At 41.6% G+C, this 21013-nt stretch overlaps 2 protein-coding genes across 3 annotated transcripts in view; one reads left to right on the forward strand and one right to left on the reverse strand.

Annotated features, from left to right (window-relative positions):
• frem2b (FRAS1 related extracellular matrix 2b) overlaps window positions 1–1378 on the forward strand; it is a 47895-nt gene extending 46517 nt beyond the window's left edge. Inside the window, exons 23-24 of the mRNA XM_076100623.1 lie at window positions 27–173; window positions 861–1378. Coding sequence (XP_075956738.1) covers window positions 27–173; window positions 861–1349 — 636 coding nt within the window. The 3' untranslated portion in view covers window positions 1350–1378. The remainder of the gene's footprint in view (window positions 1–26; window positions 174–860) is intronic.
• A 2218-nt stretch (window positions 1379–3596) lies between these two features.
• LOC142959474 (tripartite motif-containing protein 3-like) lies at window positions 3597–19878 on the reverse strand. 2 transcript variants are annotated; one of them, XM_076100754.1, is made up of 13 exons: window positions 19214–19878; window positions 10697–10869; window positions 9757–9997; window positions 9401–9552; window positions 9115–9295; window positions 8288–9017; window positions 7901–8004; window positions 7648–7815; window positions 7390–7558; window positions 6775–6834; window positions 6468–6538; window positions 5854–5994; window positions 3597–5761 (listed from the first exon to the last, which is right to left on the reverse strand). In XM_076100754.1, the coding sequence occupies exons 2-13, from the start codon at window positions 10840–10842 to the stop codon at window positions 5609–5611; spliced, it is 2316 nt and encodes a 771-aa protein (XP_075956869.1). In that variant the 5' UTR covers window positions 10843–10869; window positions 19214–19878; the 3' UTR covers window positions 3597–5608. The 2 variants fall into 2 exon arrangements, with proteins under 2 accessions (XP_075956869.1, XP_075956870.1); XM_076100755.1 differs by lacking the exon at window positions 19214–19878 and adding an exon at window positions 12913–13698.
• Window positions 19879–21013: the final 1135 nt, after the last annotated feature.

A 21013-nucleotide genomic window follows, 5' to 3' on the forward strand; every position in this document is an offset into this window, starting at 1 on the left:
CTCCCTGTGTCATCCTCTCACTTCAGGACAAGGCCCAGCCAGAGACCCAGGCCCGGTCATTTGGCAATGTAGCTTTCGATGCCTTCCTGGCAGTGGATGACCCCGGCGCTTTAACTCTAGTGAGACAACCTGCGTCAGATGGTTTCAGAATTGATTCCTCAGCTCTCTTCCAGGTCAGTATAATTGCCGAGTAAAGAAACACATTCAGCACACACCCTCGAATAGTCCACATTCTCATATTTAACCAATCTGTGATGCACGCTAGAGGTTATTTTGTGCTGGAATTTACATTTTTGTGTTGCCACTTATTTCAGCCTGGAATGTAGCTCTCAGAGAACTGGTGTGAACTTGTGGCATTCTGCTGAGTGCAAGTGGAAAGAGCAGATGAAAATAATGTGCACTGTATAAGAATCACAGAGAGTGACCTTCAAAGATGTTCTTTTTCTTCTTAACAAGACGAGAGAAAAGAGACTCACTGACGTGGACACATTATTGCGAGTGAGCAGTCCCGTCACCGTGTGGGCTGGCCTCTATATAGCCTCTGATCACAGGATCATATGTGACTCAGACCCTCTTTCATCAAGAGTCCAGATTGCTTCGTCTGGTTGGCGAGTCTGTATTTCTTGGCTCGTTATAGAGACAAAAGTCAGTATCAGTATGTCTACAGCCAATGGCTAAAATCGTTTCTGTTTTTCAACTCTATGGTACAGTAACTGCACTGGCCCCACAGTATGTTTGAGGTGGCATCATGTTTGGCCAGATATACACTAATATAAAAACAATACCACAACGAACATGCGCCCATGAAGGGAAGCAACATCTACAGGTATATTTTTTTTGAATGAGTATGCTTTCTCCAGGTATCTGCAGGGAGAGAGTGGTTCATTCACACCATCTACACTGTTCGTTCTCGTGAAAACGCTAACCGTGGCATAGGGAAGAGAAGCCTGGAGTACCACGTGATGAGCCAGCACCCAAACGTTCAGCATCGCACCAGAAGATCGGCCAACGGAGCGCCAGACGTAATAGAGGAGATCGGTCACAGTAACAATCGTGGCACCAACATCCTTCACATCGCACTGGACCGCAGCAGCCAGCAGAGGACGAGCCCAGAGAGGGAGATCTTCACCAAAGGGATCATCCCTCGTGAGCTCAACAAGAGAGACAACAGTGATGACAGACTAGTGTTGATCATTGGTACCTTTGTCGGGCTGCTCCTTACGGTGCTCATCATCATCGTGGTGGTGCTACTGGTCCGGTCCAAGCGAGAGAAGAAAGACGTACCCAGGACCTCCAGCAGCGCAGAACCCATGATGACACAAGCCCTCAGTGACAGCTCAGAGGTCTAACAAACAGACTGATGATTGAGAGTTTTAGTTGATATTTTTTTGTTTTGCAAGTGCCTCACATTTAGATAAAAATTGAAGATTGTGTGTGAAGTAGCACAAACTACAAGAGCTTTGATTCTTTTCAGAAATCTACTTGAAATAATGCACCACTTCCACGGCTGGAGAGTAATCCGGACACTAACTTGGCAAAGGACTTTGTAAGCAGCTGTTTCAAGGCATTAGTCAAGTTGTCAGCACTCACTTCATGATTTGTTTTTGATGCCACTTGATCCAAAAAAGGTGTTATTATGTTTCCAAAGGTGCTACAAAATATGCCTCCTAACTTGAATGGTATCTGGTGTTTTTACTGAGTAGGTCAAGAGAAGGTAGATATTTTGCATACTGTAGTAGTTGTTACCAACAGGCTTTGTTTCTTTGATTTGCTGCATCAAGACACTGCCCATAGTTCTTGCTCCCTCTGGGGAAACCCGTCTGTTCTTATAGAGAACGGTTTGTCCTTAGATTCAGTACGTGCCTAAGAAATCACAGAATTCTGAGGTGTTGTGATGTATGTTACAGTATCTTTTGTCCTGTGTGATCAGTAAGACATCCAGTGTTGTATTGTGCTCATGTTTTTGCATGCATTCATTTTTGTATTTTAAAACCTAAAAAAGTCGAAACGCTGATTTGAATGGAATTATGACAAATGCGTCACATCTACTGTATTTCCACTAGTTTGTGTTTTACAGTGAGTGTATCCCATGAAAAACTGTATTTATCAATGGCCAATTGTTGTTGTTGAATTCCCTCTAATATTTAGTTGTTGAAACACTGTATGATTTTAAGATTATGATTATTGACATGGCACTAGCGATAAGTGAAACTGTTAGAGTCTGTAGTATTGAATTGGCTTTCGAGACAGCTGGTCTGCAATGTTCAGTGTACTATAGCTGAGGTTCCACACTGTTTCAGGAACTATTTTCCCTCTTGGCACAATAGGTATGCTACATTTTTAAGAGTTAACAACAGCAGCTAAGTAGAGATAGCTGGGACTCCACGGTCCTCTCACAGCAGGACGAGGTGTTCTGTGCTTTTTTTTTTAAACCTTGAAATATTGTCCAATAAGTTTAGCAGATATCACTTAAAGGGAATGAAATGTTTTAGCCTCAATCAACATAATTATTGTCAAAACTGCTGTCTTCTCCCTGACTCATTAGTTTTAAATGTATTTATTTATTTTGCAATGCTTGTCATTTTGTGCTGACACAATCATTTCAACTCCCTTTTTATTTTTTGCGTTGAACCTATCTTTTTTAAACTATATAACTGTTTGTTATTGGGATTTCAATATACAGTACATTGTGCACATAAGATAAACAGTTTTGACATTTTTTATTTTCAGATCCATGCACAGATTGCCATAAAATCTGATTACCTCATGAATCGTGTAACATTTACTTCAAAGTCATTACCAGTTTCTTTTGCAATTTTATTTTTGAAATTGAAAACAATTCTATGCAACCTGTGATATCATGAATACCTTCATGAAATGTTTACCCCAAGTATGATTTTTTTTTTCAATGCACAATTTGCTTGCTTATCTAGGTTTGACACTGTATCAATAATGTGGTTCTTTTATTCCACTCTAATACTTTGGGTGCATTTTGAGCTTTTTTATACACATGTATGTATATACATATGTATTACCTATAAATATACCATTTGGATGTTTTGGGAATGGTTATTGTTAAAAAATGCATACTGTATGTGCTGTAAGTATTTGTAACATAGACCAGAAGCACAGCGTGGTCTGCAAATAAATAATTTTTCAAGATATTGTATGTTTTTGTTCAAACATATTTTTTAGCTTGAAGCCGTTATTGGACAGTATCGCAGAGAATGCCTTTGAACAAATATAGCAGATATTTACTGGTCTCCAACCGGTACTTAAACAAGTCTGACTAAAAATGCTCAAAATGCAACCATTGCCATGCATATAAATCTATAAATATACCTATTGATCCAATTGAGCATCAGTCCCTTTTCTGTCCAGATGTAATTCATAAGGACTACTGAGGAGAGATGGTCATACTTTTACTCTAAGCTACTACAAACTATTCAGAGGTTGCTCTCATTATTAATTTCCGGTTTATGAAATCTAAATTTCCTTACCACCACTCAGTGATTAAGTTCAATGTGCACATTTAGACACAGATTCAATACCCCTTAGTGCAAGTCAAGCACAATGATTAGTAGGTAAACAACAACTCAGTAAACCATGTGCTTTTATTACCAGTGCATATTCATAGAGAAATCAAAATGTGTATATTGGTGTGACACAGCGTAGTGTAAAATGCAGACACATCTGAAAAAGGTGAACCGTTGACTCTTTAGAGATGTCTGGGCTCCTGTTTGGCAGTCAAACAACAGATCAGGTGCATGAAAAACAGAAGCTTCCTGGTTGATTTAACTGGTGAAATCAGGTCATATCCTGTAGCGCGGGAAATCCCTGTGAATGTTGGTGTTTGGGTGTTTAGCACAGTGCTGTGGGTTATTATGTCCAACCAGGAAGTTGCCTTTTTCTGCTCCTGGTCTCGCTTCTGCTGTGGCACTAGGTTTTCTAATGACATTACACAAAATGAACACTAGGGAGAGCAAGAGCGGCAACAGCTCTACTGGTACATGTTTTTCACTTGGGCTTGGTCATGGCTTGATGTCGTGCAGGCAGAAACTCAGATCTAACAGTGTTTTGTCAGATAGCTTACAACAGTACCATAGTTGAGTGGATTCCAAAGCAGGGATGAGTTTGCTATCAAATGTCATCTATTAAACTATCATTTAAATATTTTGTAACTGTTTCCTAAAGCCAAAAAGAAAAAAAAACACTTTAAAACAGAATTCATATTCCATCCCGGTCATTTTTGTGGTCTTGGATCTAGACTTGATCTAGACAAATTTACAGTTTTCTCACAAAGTCTCCATTAAAAGCTAGCACTATAAAAAAAAACAACAACAATGTATCGAGTTGTTCCATTGACATGCTGATCAAATTTGGATGGATTTCCTGAGATATGTAGTCTTTCCGGTTTGTAACTGTTGAATAAAGCTCTTTAATTGTCAAAGGCAAAACAATCACTCTATGAGCCCATATCTTTAGCCATTCATTTTTGAACAGAAAAACGTAGAAAACTTTTTTTCTTTGAAGACATCCCAAACAAAGATGGGTTTATGGCTTTGAAAAATAGCTGCTCGTGTGCACAAACACTGATCAAACCGTTCCTGATGTGGGGGGGCACTGAATTCTGTTTTAAGGTGAAATTTATTTTTAAGTGAAAGTAATAAAGTGTGACTCTCTAAAGAAAAAAAAAAGCACATAAATTTAGAAAAATAATTTGTCAATGCTGTGCTAGTGTATAAAATAAAATAAATTAGCTTTTTTTAATTAATTTTTTTCCTTTTAAAACAACAGATATATTAACAAAAATGATTATTGTGCTGCTTACATTAGCAATAAATATGACACTCTTCTTTTATAAGCATGTGCCTGGTACGTTCAAAAAGCACACTTTATAACAGCTGCCTTACACACATTAACGTTAAAATCCTGGAATCCTTAACTGCTGCTCTCTGAATAGCCAAAAGGCTGTGTTTCAAAATCATAGCACATACATACGGAGTGATCTAATATACACAATATACATTTATGTATATACAGTACATACAGCAAATTAATGCACAGATGGTGATGACATGTTTTTTATGCAAGATGTCAATAATTGAGAAATTTTACATTTCATTGCTGGAGAAGCGTAGCGTCGTTCATTTCACTGTAAGCATTAACTAGTTCGTGAGAAAAGCAACCAATGGGTACACTGTGTTGTTGCCTAGGCATTAAGATTAAATAAAACTTCATGCATTTGGACAAGTTATGGCTCATTAAATACTTCAATCTATATCCTACCCTGTCCGGTCTCACAAAAAGTGTGGTTGAATAATACCATCAACAGCGTACAACACACAAAAATGTATTTTGAACATTCTCTAAAACCAGTCCATAGCTTTAAGTCCATTACTTGTCCCAAGGATGCTACATTATCCAAATTTACAAACAACCTTCAATACACATCATAGGGAGGGTAAACTCAGGATCAGACACCTAATGATATCCGGGAGATCATGTGATGTGCACATCAAAAGGCTGTATTGAATTGCACCCTGGGGAAAACATTGGTTGTGTCGTTGTCAGTGCTTGCAGTGGCGAAGATGGCCGTCTCAGGTATCTACTGCAGGTAGCGGTAGACCTTGAAACAGTGGTTCCCAGAGTCCGCCACCGCCACATGACCATCAGATGTGAGGGCCAGACCCTGAGGGCCGTAGAGGGGGTCCGCTGATGTGTTGATGTAGGATAGGAAGGACCCTGAGCTGTCGAACACCTGGTTTGTCACACAGCACAGAGGAAAGGTTAAGTGATGTACTTACAAGTTTGCTCCCTGCATTCAACGTGATGTAGTTTTCTCAAGCTAACCTGGATCCGACTGTTGCCCCAATCAGCGACAATGATATTTCCGTTGGCATCCACAGCGACGCCTGTTGGAGCGTTGAACTGGCCGTTCCCCTCTCCATGGGAGCCAAATTTAAACAGGAACTCCCCATCTGCATTGTACACCTGCAAGAGAGATTAAACAAGGAAGAGAATGGAAAAATGACATTCTGATGTCACACAAAATACAAATATGTTAACCAGGATAAAGGGCACATTGCTAAAATGATCTAAAACAACACAGCAGCTGATGAAACAGAGCGATTATAAATTCCATGCTTGTTTATTTCAATTGTTTTATATGCATCCCACTAGCAACGTTATTGTGGAAGAATAAGAGTAGAACAAAAAATGGATGACTATTTACAAGTAACCCAGCACTTCATTTAGATTCCTGAATTTAAAAGATTACTGAATTTGAAAAAAAAAAAAAAAAAAGTATGGAGTAAAGAAACTGGCGGAGAGGTTTGCTGTAGCTTTAGCAAGTTAAGTTCATTAAAATACAGACATTTTTCCTGCAAACCATTTATCCGCAATACTTCCAATGCAGGTTAACTATACAATAAAGAATGTACACTCATACTTGCAACACGCCATACCTTGACTGAATGGTTATGAAAGTCTGTTACCACAATTTCATTTTTGTTATTTACGGCCACAAAGTGAGGACCTGGAAGCAGCAGAGGAGACAGAGAGAGAAAGAGAAGAAAGATGAATCATCCCGTTTTACAACACACGAGAGGAAGTTCCACACTATTTATGGACGACAGGACACAAAGGACACAAAGGCACGCTGAGAGTTGACGTGGGACAATACGTGAGACACGACAGAGCTGATGCATCGACATATAACAGGAACATAGATTTATTGTCGTAGTTCACATTCACGGGGAATTAATTACTTACTGAAAACAGGGCCAGATTTACTAAGCTTTTGTTCCAGTGCAATGTTTGCACCACTTTTTTCTAAAAGAAAAGAAAAGGTCCATGTGAGATATTAAAATGAGAACGGGTGAGTTTCAACTGAAATACTGCTGTCCGTGCAACAACTGAAGCTAAATGAATGAGGAATTCCAGTAATGCAAGCAAATCCTATGAACAGACCTTTTTGTTTCGACAGGCGAAGACAGGAAGACAACCGTTACATCGTTTTTATGCATTAGGGTGCATAACTAACATTTGCCTCTTTACAGCTGTGTCTTGTACTATGATGATCAGCTGCATGTTTACAGTACAAGATCAATGCAATAATAAACTAATCATTACATCTGCGTAGATGTCTATAATTAAACAAGCAGCCATACTAAATAAAGGGTGCATAGAAACATGCTGATCACTTAATAAATCAGATTTGTACAAATCAACATTCCTGTAAAGCATGAAACATAAATGAAATCCGTAAATCTAGCCCGACCTCATGCCCTGAGACATTAAGCATCATTCATTGTGTATCCAGTCTTCCTGTAAGAGACATTATTAATGAAATGATCATTATTACCTGGACTAAGTATTCCACAGTACCTGCAAAGTGTCTGTCTGATGTTCCTCTGGCGCCGAACTTTGTCACCAGCTTCCCGTTTGATTGGAAGATGAAGACACAGCAGGCCTTATTATCAACCGTGATGATATGTCCATTCTTATCCACAGCCACACCTTTGGGTCCCATCAATCTCCCGGCTCCGATTTTGCTCTGTGACAACCAGGGGGACCCTTTAGTCGTTCAAAGAAACATTTGGAATTTGTGCGGTGAAAACATTTTTCTTGGCTGTGATCGCTCACCTTGAACTTGCCATCCGAGGAGAAGATGCTGATCCATCTGTTGTCGTAATCGGCGACAATTATGTCACCGTTCACGTCCACTGTGACCCCCGTGGGCCTCTGCAGCTGCCCTGGTGAACGACCTCTGACCCCAAACCGCATCTTAAACTGGCCATCATTTGAGAACACCTAGAAGAAAAAGAGAAAATGAATTTACACCAATACCGAAACAACTCATTACATTTTTATTTCAGCTCAAGAGAATGACACTGACCTGTATACACTGGTTGTTGCTGTCTGCCACCACAATCCGTCCATTACTGGAGGTGGAGATGCCTTGTAGGTTAGTGAATTCTCCTTTATCTCGCCCTCTTGTTCCTATCACATCAACAAGACATCAGACTGCTTCAGCACTATGCGCGTGTAAAAATAATGCATTTGGATGATCTCTTAAAATGTTTAGCATCTACCGGCCATTTTAACAGTTTGAACAGACAGAGGAAACAATGGTGTGCCGCATAAGAGGTCTAACACCGCATACTCAGCATCATCAGGTACTCAAATTATCCAGAGATATGACTCAGTGTGCGCTCTAGCGAAAAACATCATACAGTCAGCAGTTACCAGAATTAACAGCGGCTCTAGCCAGTTATTCACCCACCCACTCTGTAGATCAGCTCATCCTCTATTGGGTTTTCCTTTTTCTTGGTGGTGCTGTACATGCTGGAGGGTCTGCGCACAGCCTTCTGTCTAACATGACCTCCTCCTCCACTCGGAGACTTCACTCTTCTCTTCACGTCGTCTGGTGACTGCAGGACGTCTGACGGCTTGACGGCACGCAAGCGGAACGGACTCCCCCTCACAGGTTGCTCGTACAGCAGCAAAGAGAAGGTGAATTCTCCCTCTGAGCGGATGGTGTATCCGACCTCATAGGTGCCATTCTTGTTGTCCGCCACCTCAGCTTCAGTGCACACTGCATCTGCAGCGATAATCTCTGCCCTCAGAGCAGCATTACCCGTCTTCACTAGTTCTCCATCCTTGTCTTTAGTAGTGACTGTGACAGTGGTGTGCTGGCCGACCAGTGCATGGCGCAGACCTTCGCCGGTGGCAACGCTAGTATGGCCGACAGTCCCTGTTGTGATCAGGACTCCCAGGTTCTGAATGGACCGCCTCAGTCCGTCCGTCTCTACCTGGCATTCCAGATGTCCATTTTCATGGGGTTGCTCGGGAAAGGTGTGTCGCGCCAGGGCACTGACCCGCTCACCCATCTGCTTCTGGACCAACAGGACCTCAGTAGCGCTGCCATGGCTCAGAGCCTGCTCTGTGAAGTTACAGCTGCTCTGAATGTTCTCTTTGCCCTGAAGCAAAGAGGTCAGCTGGGCTTGAAGCACCTAAGAATGTCCAAAGAGACAGAGGCAGACAGTCAGTGGCGCTTGTACTAAAACGTGCAACATTACTAAAACAAACAAAAACAGAAAGACCTCAGACCTTCTGCTTAGTGCTGCAGATGTTTTCCACCTCAGTGATAAGAGCGGTCTTGCGTTGGTGTAAGGCCTTCTCCAGCTCGTCAAAAGTGTTACTGATTTCAGTCACTGCCTCATTTTTCCGCTCTGTAAGCTGCTTGGAGATCTCGTTCACAAGCTCAATGGCAGCCGTCAGCTGAGGTAGTCTGCCAGACGAAAGCAAAGACGATGAACACACAATAAAACTTTCAAATTAGCATTTTTTTATACTTCACATAGTTCATTATGGATCGAAGCACTGAAAATCCAACCTGTTGCACACAGCATCCAGCTGATTCTTTAGCGCTGACTTGTGCTGTTCCAGCACATCCCTCAGAGGAACAGTCACATGTTCCCTGTGTTCTCCTTCTGTACACTCCAGACACATGGCGGTTTCACATGACTCGCAGTAAAACTCCATCACCTGCAGGTGGTGCAGTGGAGCACAAGACAACTGAACATCCTATATTTCTACTGGCAAATATGCTTAAGAATTCAAACACTTGTAAAAAAAGAAATCATATACAGATCACATGTAACAGTCCACAGTGTTGTCATGAACTTCTGACAATAATTTCTGACATATCTGACCTACTATATAACACCCCCGGCCCATTCGTTTGCTTACCTTGCCCTCATGGTTGGGGCATGAGAGGGGCTGACAGGCTGTAGCTGCACTGGCGGACTCAAGAACATTACAGGCCTCAGGTCGGCTGCACTCTGGGTCTCGCTGTAACACCTCCATTAGGTTTGTGATGAAGAAATTGTTCTGCAGGGCTGCCACACCCTTCTCTGGCAAGATAGAGGTCTGTCTGCATACTGGACAGGACAGCGTCAAAGACTGGGGAGGGATGTAGTTCTGTAGGCATCTACGGAGAGACAAGCCGTTAAAGACCTTAATTAGAGGACTGAAGCGGCAATTCAGCACCTGTTCCAGGTCAACATGGTGTAAAAAAGCAAGACGTTTTTTAGACTTGCTCGGGAGACAATAAGATTCTCATCCTAACAGTTTTGGCTGGGCACAACAGAGAGCACCACATTATTGAAATAACTGTAATCTGTCCCATGTGGGAGCAACAAAGCTGTGGAAATCAGGGCTTGCTGCCAACAAAGCTGTTCTTTAAAGACTGCCGTCTGTTATATTGTGATTGGTGCCTGACATCATGCAGAAGCCATAAAGATGAGAGAATATTTGGTAGAAGTGGTGTGATTTTGGGTCATTACACATTACACAGCATCCCACTTAAATAACTTACTGCAGGCAGAGGGAATATGACAAAAAAACAAACATATTTTCTTATGTTCTCTTATTCTGGATTATGCAAAATATCTAAAGAATAAATATTATTGTGCATCTCGTGCTAAAGTCTGTCTCATCTTTGAATTTTTCTTTAAAATGTTTTACCACTCTTATTAGATTTTCATTATGTGTGTTTCTCTTTATGTCCCATTGTGTTACTGTTTATCTTTCTACTGCCATATTAATCTTACAGCACTATTTAACTTTGAACTGCGTTGAATGAAAGCAGCTGTACAAAGGAAGTTTGATTGATTGGATCAGAGCTTACTTCTCACAGAAGGTGTGCAGGCAGGGCAGGACCTTGGGGTTGTGATAATGGTCCAAACAAATGCTGCAGACCAGGAACTGCTTGTCTATCTGCCTGACCACAGGGCTGGTGCTGCCGGTCTCACGCTTAGCCATAGTGACGGACATTCAAAGGGGGCACAGCGACCGCTTAACCTGCACACACACAGGGGGGAAGGAACGGGAGAAAGGTCACGAAAGCCTCGAGGAAACATTTTTGCTTACCCTCAGCATGAGCAAAGGAAGAAATGAGTCATAACTCTGTTAACAGAACAAGACGCCATCCAGAAACTGTATCTGCTGGCATTCTATGCACCCTTAAATTAACTGTGTCAGGAGGATGAGAGTCTTTTTTCCCAAACAACCGCACAGCCAGAGGTTGTATGACTTTACAAATGAAAACCCTGATAAGTTAATGCAGTGGAGGAAAAATGAACACATGATTATTAACACCGCGGGGCAGAACTCTGAGACGGGATGACTATGCAGTCCAGGAGCCAACGTGTCTGTGTTTACAGTGATGTTAGAAGAGTAATACACGTGTGTGTGTATATATATATATATATATATATATATATATATATATATATATATATATATATATATATATATATATAAATAAATGTATAAAACGTCCTCTGTTTTATTGTTTAACATTTGTTGAATTGCAGACCATTAGTGGATGCCTGCTGGCTCTCTGTTCAGATGGTAGTTGCTGTTACTTGAAATCGTATCACTGGGTCAAGCACAGATTATCTGTGTTCCAGATGTTGAACATCTGTCATATTGTACATAAGCACATGGAGCATTACATGAACACCAAAAAAACACAGGCCCCCTGCTTTAATGCGGTCAATGAACGCTGCTGATAAAACAGCATTAATCTGTATTGCAGGTAATGTTAGGATCATTCCAACCATTGGTCTGGTTAGGTAGTTAGCTTGTTTGAATTGTAATATTACAAAGTATTTGTTTTCCCCCATGTCAGCTGTACACAATCAGAAACTCAAACCCTCTCTGTTTCATCCCCCCCCCCCCCAGAGATCATCTGTCCTCTAAGACCCCTTTTTATCAGAGAACTGAGACACAGCATTGTAGAGAGCATGTCATTAGCCACTGGCTCTTTGTAGTTTTCACTTAATTTCTGCTATTGTTGTCACTAAACGTGTCTGCCATGCATCATCCTCTAATAACCTTGAGACTGCATTGTGCCTCTTTAGTGAAAGCTCTCCACTTCCACTCCATCTCGATTCCATCACAGATGGATGGAATCTAAATGTAGAGTACTTATATAAAAATTCAAGGAATGGTGTCAGACTAAGTGTGTGTGTGTGTCATCGTTGGCATGAAGAGCTCTGACATGTTGAATTACAGTAAAATTGGAATGTATTGCTGTGTAGAAACTGTGGGTGTTACGTAGGCTGTCTTGAGAAACTACTAGGCCTAGGCACAGGTGCTTATTTTCTTTGCAAGATCATTAAGCAACACATCCTTGTTGATTATGTTCTTATGATGTGGGCAAGGCTCATTTAGTGTCCGAAATGCTCAGTTACTTCATAAATACCCGAAAAAAATAAGAGAACTTCCAGTTGGCTGATTTAATGGCGAGCACAAATGCTGCAGGAAGCTAGCCTCTCCTGCACACTGCACACAAAGAATATCTGAAGAGCACTTCACAAACAAAACATATACAAACTAGGAGACCTTTGTATGAAAAGGGAAACTCTGATTAGTTTACATTCAGATAAATAGCATACGATAGACCACAAATATATGCTAACGTATCATTGTGAGCTGCAGAGGAGTGGAATGAAACAACTTCAAGTGTGCATTTTACAAGCACCCTGTTTGACTTGATTCAACTGCAAATAAACAAACTTAAAAGCAAAACCAAAATGAGAACAGATCTTTGTCCCCAAAATAGTCTTGTGGATCAGAATGGCATGCATCATCAGTAACTGTGAAATGTTTTATGTACCTGAGAAAGGAGTCAGTTAAACCAAATAAAGATATGGACAAACACCATATTCATTGCAATTCAACACACCACAAGAACAGAAGAAATCTAAAAGACCAGTGTGCACTTTCTACAATAACGGATCCACTCCATGTTCATCCCAGTTAAGAGCCATGATCTAGATCGAATTAATGCTAAGAAGATACACACAAACCTTTCCTTAGAAGGTAATGTCAACTCACCCATCACCTCTTCATGCGTCACAGTCCTGTGACTGTACAATCCTTCAGCCTCGCCTCATCTTTCATCCACTGTTCCAACAGCAGGGGTTGTAACTTCTCCTTCGAGGTAGCATCTACACAACTGCTCTCTCGGTCTGACTTGGGATAAGGCTAATCAGGCCTGCACATCACCTAGCACCAAGAGGTAAAGCTCCCCACTGACAGTTATAGCTATAGGCCCCTTTTCTTTGAGAGTAAGGAGAGGGAAGAGGAAGCTTTAAAAAAAGCCACTCCCCAAATTCCTCGTATACTTCCTTTCCTTGAATCCCGGTTAGCTGAGTTCAGGCACTGTCTGTCTGTCTGTCTGTCTGTCTGTCTGTCTGTCTGTCTGTCTGTCTGTCTGTCTGTCTGTCTGTCTGTCTGTCTGTATGGAGATGGGGGGGAAATTCACGGTGAACTGGGTTGCCTGTCCCACATGAGCAAGCAGGCCTCAGAGGCAGCTGTCCCTCTCTGCAACACAGAGCAGCTCTAACAATGGCATTCCAGATCTGCTCACAGCTCACCACCCAACATCTCTTCCCCTCCCTTCATGTCTTTTCCTTCTTTCTATTGTCCTCCTTTTTTTTCCTCTTCTCTCCCTCTCTCAAAACCACATGAATGCGCTCATAGCATCAGCAGGCCTGATCTCAGCCACAGACGTCTTGCAGATGGTGATTTCCTCAGGCAGGCAGGCCCCATTGTTGCTCCTTCCTACGTGACTACTGACTAAGGAGCTCCGCGAGCCCTTCCCCGACCCGCTCTGCCTCCCCCTCCTCTTGTCTCTCCTCAAAAGCCCTCCCCTTCCTGGACTGTCCTCCCTTCACATGGACTCTGAATTGCAGCAGCTGAACGGTGACATCAGGAGGAAGCTTGAGAAGCCAAAGCCCTCAGGCTCCTCCCCTCTCGGCTGGCTAGCCGCTGCCTTTAGGGTTGCAACAACCTCCCCCCTCCTTCCCTTCCCTTCCTTCCTGCCTGCCTGCCTGTCCGTTCTCTCAGCAGCCCTTCTCGGCTCAGTTCCCCCCCACTCGCCTCACCACAGAAAGAGGATCTTCAATTAAAAACAGTCGCTCCCCGACAGCAGCTTCGGGTAGCTGTGCATGTGCTTAGAGAAAAGCTGAATAATATCAATAAAATGCATTGAATTATAAACAAAAAAGACAAAAATAACACCAATTATATTATTGCGGATTGCAGATTGTTTTAAATACAGAATTCATCACAGCCTAAATATATGTATCAACACATTCTTACACTGGAGTGAGCATGGGTTGGTCATATATAAACGTTTTATTAAATAGTTTAGTAGAATATAGTGTATTAAAGGAAAATGTTCCTGTCGATAAATCAAAAACAAAACACAACTAATCCATCCGTTGAGAGATTAAAATAGCTCTGATAGATCTTTGAGACATGCAGTAATAGTGACAGTAGAGTGCAGACTGCAGACCTACATCTGCAGTACGCTGCATGTTTGAAGCAGCATGTGACTAGATCCTCCTCAAGGCTCTGTCACAGGAACTGCATGATCAGCACGTCATATAGATGAGGTCAGTTTTTAATGTTTCTCTGTCACACTGGCTCACATGACTCCTGCAGAAAACCCACCGACTGTGAATGTTGTTCGTAAATTAAGCTGTTTGAGTGCAAAGCATCTCCGGCCACTCTCACCTTGCATTACAGTTAAGTGGCTTAATGTCCTCAGGCAGGGCAAAGCCCTGTCTGCCACCTGGATTAGTGTCTCCCAGACACCCTCATGTCCAGTCAACTCAAATCCTAATCCGAAAAAGCAAACACCTCACGTAGATTCACATAAACCTGGCCTGATACATACCTCCTATGCTATTACCATCAGTAAAGTAAAGTCATTGCTTGTCCATAGACCAGACTATAAGGAGGTATTTTTTACTTGAGGTGAGTTGTTTGTGTGCTAAACACCTTTCTCCTGAAGACAGAGACTTCCAATATGAATGGTTTGATTAGATTTCAGCAACATGAGCTCACATTCAGATAAAAACATTGCTCTCAGCTTAAGCAGCTCAGATTTCGGGCCTGATATTAGGGCTGGTTTCTGGTATCTCTACATGTCACGATACAGCAAACACATGCAACATCACAGATAAAATAATCAAAGAAAAGAACTGAGTTCTGTGCACTGTGTTACACATCTACTACAATCACATCGTTGTGACATGATTCCCTTTAAAGTTAATAAATGAAACTGTGACTACTCAGGATTCCAGGATGTTTGCACTTCAAGGGCCATAAAAAGTATTTCCCCTGCTTCCTCTTCCCCTGTTTGAGTATGAGGCGACTACCTTTTCCTCAAACTGCATCCAGTATTGTTACTGCAATGTTTGTACCCGTGTTAGATCATATGCACCGTTGTTTGTTATCATTTCTCTGTAATTCTGTGATATCTGCTGTATGTGTCACAGCAGAGAGGACTTTAGACTAACAGACTTCAGACTACAGAGTTTCCCAACCGTTTAGTTTAGCAGTCAGCTGTCTGCTGGACCGGTAAACATGGGCGAAAGTCTCAGTGACCTGAAATAGGAAGTGTTGGCCCTCGATGATGTGCTGTCCAGATTGTGATTAAATATAGACTGTAGTTTATGTTTCCATCCACATCTGTTGTGTCCCTGTGCATGTGTCATCATGCAGTGATTGTTCTTGCCTACAGTCGGCCTGAGCAGAACTACAGATCTATAGATTTAATCTAATTTTGTTTTGATTAAGTTGCAAGGACGCATGTACAAGTAGATTGTAATAAAGAAGTACCTGTGTTTGACGGCAGAGTAAACATGAGTAAGTTATGTACCAGAGATTTTAAATCAGCAACAGCGATGCATTATTATCCATGAATTACATTTCCAAAAAGCATTGTGAATTTCCCGTTGGTAGTAAATCAAAAAACAAAAAGGGAAATGTGTGATCATTGTGCCAATTTGCAGCAATATCTGATGGAATCTAATTCAGACACAGGTGAAGCATGAGTGATTTCATTGTCCCGTTTGTACTAGCAGTAACAATCCAAAGTACCTTTGTACTGTTTAGAACAACACGGCTGATGCAAACCTGAGAACGAGAAATCCAGAGAATCGAATTTCTGAAAGCACATTTCTGTGTTTTGGAGAGCGTTGAGGGGCTGTTGTGGGGCCTAGCTCTATGATGACTCATCAATCATTATTCACACAACACACAGAAACCCCCTGCTCCTCAAACTAACAAGCTCCTCGTACACTTCACTGCATCAGGCGAAGGAATCTGTCTCAATGCATCAGTCTCTGTCAGACCAGTCATAGCAGTGGACGTTGGGTTTCACATAATCAGAGAAAAACTATGTCCGTGCACATAATGTATAACAGACTCCGCATGGGACACAGCTATTAGAACCACTGCTGTATTAGTTATTTATATTATTTTTGTGGAGCTCATCTTATCCTCAGCTGGGCTCAGTGTTTGTAGTGTTGAATACATAACAAATGCCAAGCCAAAAGTTGCTAACTAAATCTGTACATAATAATAATGAAAAACTTACAGAAATCTTACAAAATCGTCTTTCTTAGCCAAGTATGTGTGCACATACAATTTTTCTCTCTCAATGTACTTCCACAAAAATAGAAATAAAAGCCGGAGAAAAGGACAAAAAAAGCTAAAGAATAGACAGGACTGGTATGTACACAAGTGACAAAATAGGTGTAAATATTGTATAAACATATATAAAAAGCACCAATGTCAAACAATAAAATAAGAAATAAAACTGTACTTCATCAGACTAACATCGTAGCTGTTGTCATTCATATGCTTTTGATTGCAGACATTAGATTGATAAGATCTGACAACTACCGAGAGAAGACGACAGAAAGTGGCCACATCATGTCAAGTACAGTAGTCAGCAGAGTTTTTAAATCAACACTGACACAAAAAGGGAGTCAGGAGACGTTTGTGTCTCCCCCAGTGAGCCCACTATCACACAGGCTGGCAGAAGACAATGCAGCATGCAGGCAGTGTGTCTGCAGGCACAACATGCACTGCAGATTTTTATAAAAGGCCGATCGGTGCTCGAGCCCGGGCCCCTGCCTGCGACCCTCATCCACCTGCAGTAAGGGCTAGAGAGGGACCGTGGTGTCTCATACGGTGACTCACATCACATGATGTCTTGTACATGTTGTCCTGTGCAAACATTTGAATAACAGATTTGTGTTATTATGCACATTATATAATCTTGGATGTGACTACATGCTTCTTCATAAGCGTACGTTATTGTGTACTTGTGATGCATCATCTACAGAATCTAGGAGAAATGCTCTGAACCAGTGAAAGTGCTGACTTTCGTGAAAATGGCCAAACCTAAACAAGTGGTTCAGCAAAATCCATCTTAAAAGAAGGCACATTACATCGTCTAACGATTGGCTTTCATCAATCCTAAGTGTAGACCTACCATGCATACAGTATAGTGACCAGAATGCAATCAGTTGTAGTCAACATGCATATGCAGTTCCAAGTCTGAAAATGAGCCGTGAATATTTATTGGGGGAAGTGATTTAAAATTTAAGTAGTTATCAATTCAGCAAATTGACTATATGATGCTTTTATGGTGTGCATACACAATATTTCTAACATTTTTCTGTACCTTGTCATACTCTTATAGGCCAATGCCAAAGTTATTGCACTGCAATACTGTTAATACCTACACTTCAGATCAGACTTCATTGTACTGCAAGACAAATGTGGTTTTCTACAGATCTTATGATGACAAGTAATAAAGGTTACACCTGTGTACCATATTACATCAGTTTAATGAGACAGCAAATTAGAAATTCAATGGACAAGCCAAATAACTTATTTCAACTGGTACTGAATTCAATAATTTTTGTTTTGTATCATTTGATTTCAATGCTTGGGTTAAGAAAATAAAGCCTTTAAAAAGGTACTGCCACAGGCCTCATTTACATGAGCATAATGTAACCTGGAGATCAAGTTATTAAACCAATGACTGTGAATGATCAAATGATCCTGATCAATCAATATATCAATCAATCTATTCATCAATTTGTTTAAGTTCAAGTTTGCCCGGGTGCACAGATAAATGATTTCATTTTGACAACAATAGGGTGGAGCTACATCTTCATTCCTGCAATATGTCTGCATTCAGAGGTTGTATCTAGTCAATTCACAGCTACAATTTGAACTCTGTTCCTGGCAGCCTACACTTGGTCAATATTTACAAAGATGTATTGAAACAATTCACAGTGTACTGGTAGAGTCAACATAGCACCCTTGTTTGTAACACAGTTGTACAAACGCTGCCAGCCCTGTCTACCTAAAAAAGAAAAAACACTGGACATAATCTGAGACTCCAAGCCCATTTATACAAAGTGAAGGGAACCCTGAAGTCCCGAGACAGACATGTAACCCCTGCTAAGCATCTGCCCTAAGGCGCAGCATCCAGGGCCGTCTGCAAACTCCCTGTGACCCAGTGCAGACAGCCAACAGAGTCAAAGCAGCCAAACCAGCTGCACTCAACGAGCATGTGACATTTGAGATAGTTTCACACGAACAAATGAGCCATATTCCAGAACAAAAGACCAATCAAAGAAAGGGAACCACTGAACCCTATGCTCACAGTCTAGGACAGAGGTTTGAAAAAAATGATGCATTGGCTGTTGCTGTTGCTGCAGCACAATGCAACACAAGGACTCACAGGATGACATAAGCAAACAATAACGCTGATTCACATGTGGCTTCACATAGCTTCCCCCGGGCAATGCACCCCATACATATTCAGATCAGAAAAGCAACGAACGATCGCTAATCCTCTGAACAAAAGAGCACGTATGCCTGATTACAGAGCCCCGGCCCTCAGACTGCAGCAAGAGATGCCCACCTGCTACAGAGCCCCGGCTGCAGACAGGGCTGCCTGGGAGCTAAAATGGAGAAGTGTGTGGGCTGGTTGAGGACGCAATGAAGAATCAGAGCAGCAGAGGGTTTTAGTGCAACAGTTGCTCCTAAAACGAGGCTGGAATACAATGCGTTTACTTCATGTTTTTAACGACAGATGAATAAAAACAGAGTATCCTAAGAGCAAGGACTGGGCCTGTTATTTACCCGATGCACAGATGCTGGATGGGACGGAGTAATCAATTATTAATCTGCACTCGTTCCAGTCATTGCACTGTATTATTTAGGACTCCACGTGATGGCACAAACAAGACGAGAGGGCAGAAATGCGACATCGTAAAAAAAAAAAAAAATAAGAAGTGAATCGCCAGATTGTACTCACGTGAATGCTCAGCAGGAGGGAGTGGAGTTCAAGCATTGCAGGCCGCTGAGAAGGCTTCCCATTGTCAGAGTCCCAATCCTCGACAACAAAATCCACAGACCGGGGCGACAGAAAGGAAAGGGCAGGGTCTGTCTGGGAGAAGAAGGGGACAGTAAGGAAGAGGAGAGGGGAAAGGAGGAGATTAGGGGAGCGGTTTACACGCAGCATTGGTCCAGAGGGCTGATGGGAGGAGTTGCGGAACCCAATGGCGTGTAGAGGGGGTAGGGAATATGCAAAGGGGTTGCAATCTCAGGAACTGAATGCGGGATGGAGTCTTTCTGGTGCAAAGGGGTTTGGCTTCCTCAGATTCCGCCCAGTTCCCTTAAAAGGACAAAGGATGCAGTTTATTACCTGTCAGCTTCAAATCGATCGGAAGCACAGAATGTTTGGAGTATGAAGACACAACAAAGACACTGCTACACAAAATAAGCAGGCAGTTAGTCTCTTGCCTCATGAGACCCAAATTCCCTGCAAATCAACAGTCAAAAGGGAAATTGTGAAGTTATATTATGACAGCAGGGAGTCCTGCGTGTTCTGGTATGGATGATAGTTGTTTGGGTGGAGTCAGTCGGTTGGGATCAATGCACTTGATGAGTCTAATGGAATATATAGACTGTGTGTAGATGGGAGGAAATTACATTTTCACCTACAAGAAAGGGGTATTTGAAGAACAAAGCAATTAGCTCAAGTCTACGCTCAATGGATCTTTCACTCTGAAGGTTTATTAGTGGGGCAGTGGGGGAAGGGTCAATGCTCCAGGTAAAGCCCAACAAGGAGAGGATGACAGAGAAAGAGATGAATGGGAAAAAAAGGTGGCAATGTATTGTAACGTGGATGCGCTGTGTGAGGCTACTGAAGTGGTGCAGGCGGTGGGGAGTTTGTTGGGGGCGGGGCTTGGGGTGAGAGGCAAACACAGTCATCTTCTGGGTTTTATTCTGGAAGGTGGAGTTGCCATGGAGACTGCTTCCATCATGGTTTAGTCAAGATGGCTGTTGCAGTCTGGCAGCAGCAGTGAGCAGGTCACACGATACAGTACACATGCCAAGACTGACGAGACAGTCAAAATAGCTCACGACATGGTTTGTACCATGTGGAAGATTCCAAACTTCACAATGTTTCATAAACACAAACGTAACAGCAAAAATGTCCAATTTGCTAAAGCTAAATTATTTTTGTATTCAGAGAGGCTAAACCTTATTAGGGGGGGAAAATCTTCAGGGTTGCCTGTAGCAACTCAATAACTGCCTGGTCCTGCAATTACCTGGTAATAAATACATAGATAACAATACAATTACATCATGGACAGCATGTGGTGCAGATTTCTAACAAATGATGTAACAATACAAACAATCCAATAATATAAGCCTGACATCTTTTAATTTTTTGCATCAAACATTAGATTACAAACTTTGTAGAGCTGTATGAATATATTGTTGATTTTCTATTTGTGAGTATAAATGTGTAATATAAAGATGTTAATACTCTTAGTTGGAGAGCAGAGTTACCTTGACCTTTGACCTTAAGTGATTCTCTTATTAAAAATTGGGTATTCATACATATTTATTTCCCACTCTCACTGATTAGAGATACAGTTACAAAGAACAATTTGACAACTCATGATTTAGTGACAATGCTGTTTGTTTCTCTGTAATCTTGATGGCTTCCATCTCAGTCTTATAACCATGTACCAATGAAATATAGACAGTATTCAGATCAGTCCAGTTGGTGTTAAAATTAGGACCAAACTAAATAGTAAGTCAT

Source organism: Anarhichas minor, unplaced genomic scaffold, assembly GCF_050575085.1.
Source record: "Anarhichas minor isolate MPS153535 unplaced genomic scaffold, ASM5057508v1 ptg000026l, whole genome shotgun sequence".
Classification (NCBI taxonomy): Eukaryota; Metazoa; Chordata; class Actinopteri; order Perciformes; family Anarhichadidae; genus Anarhichas; species Anarhichas minor.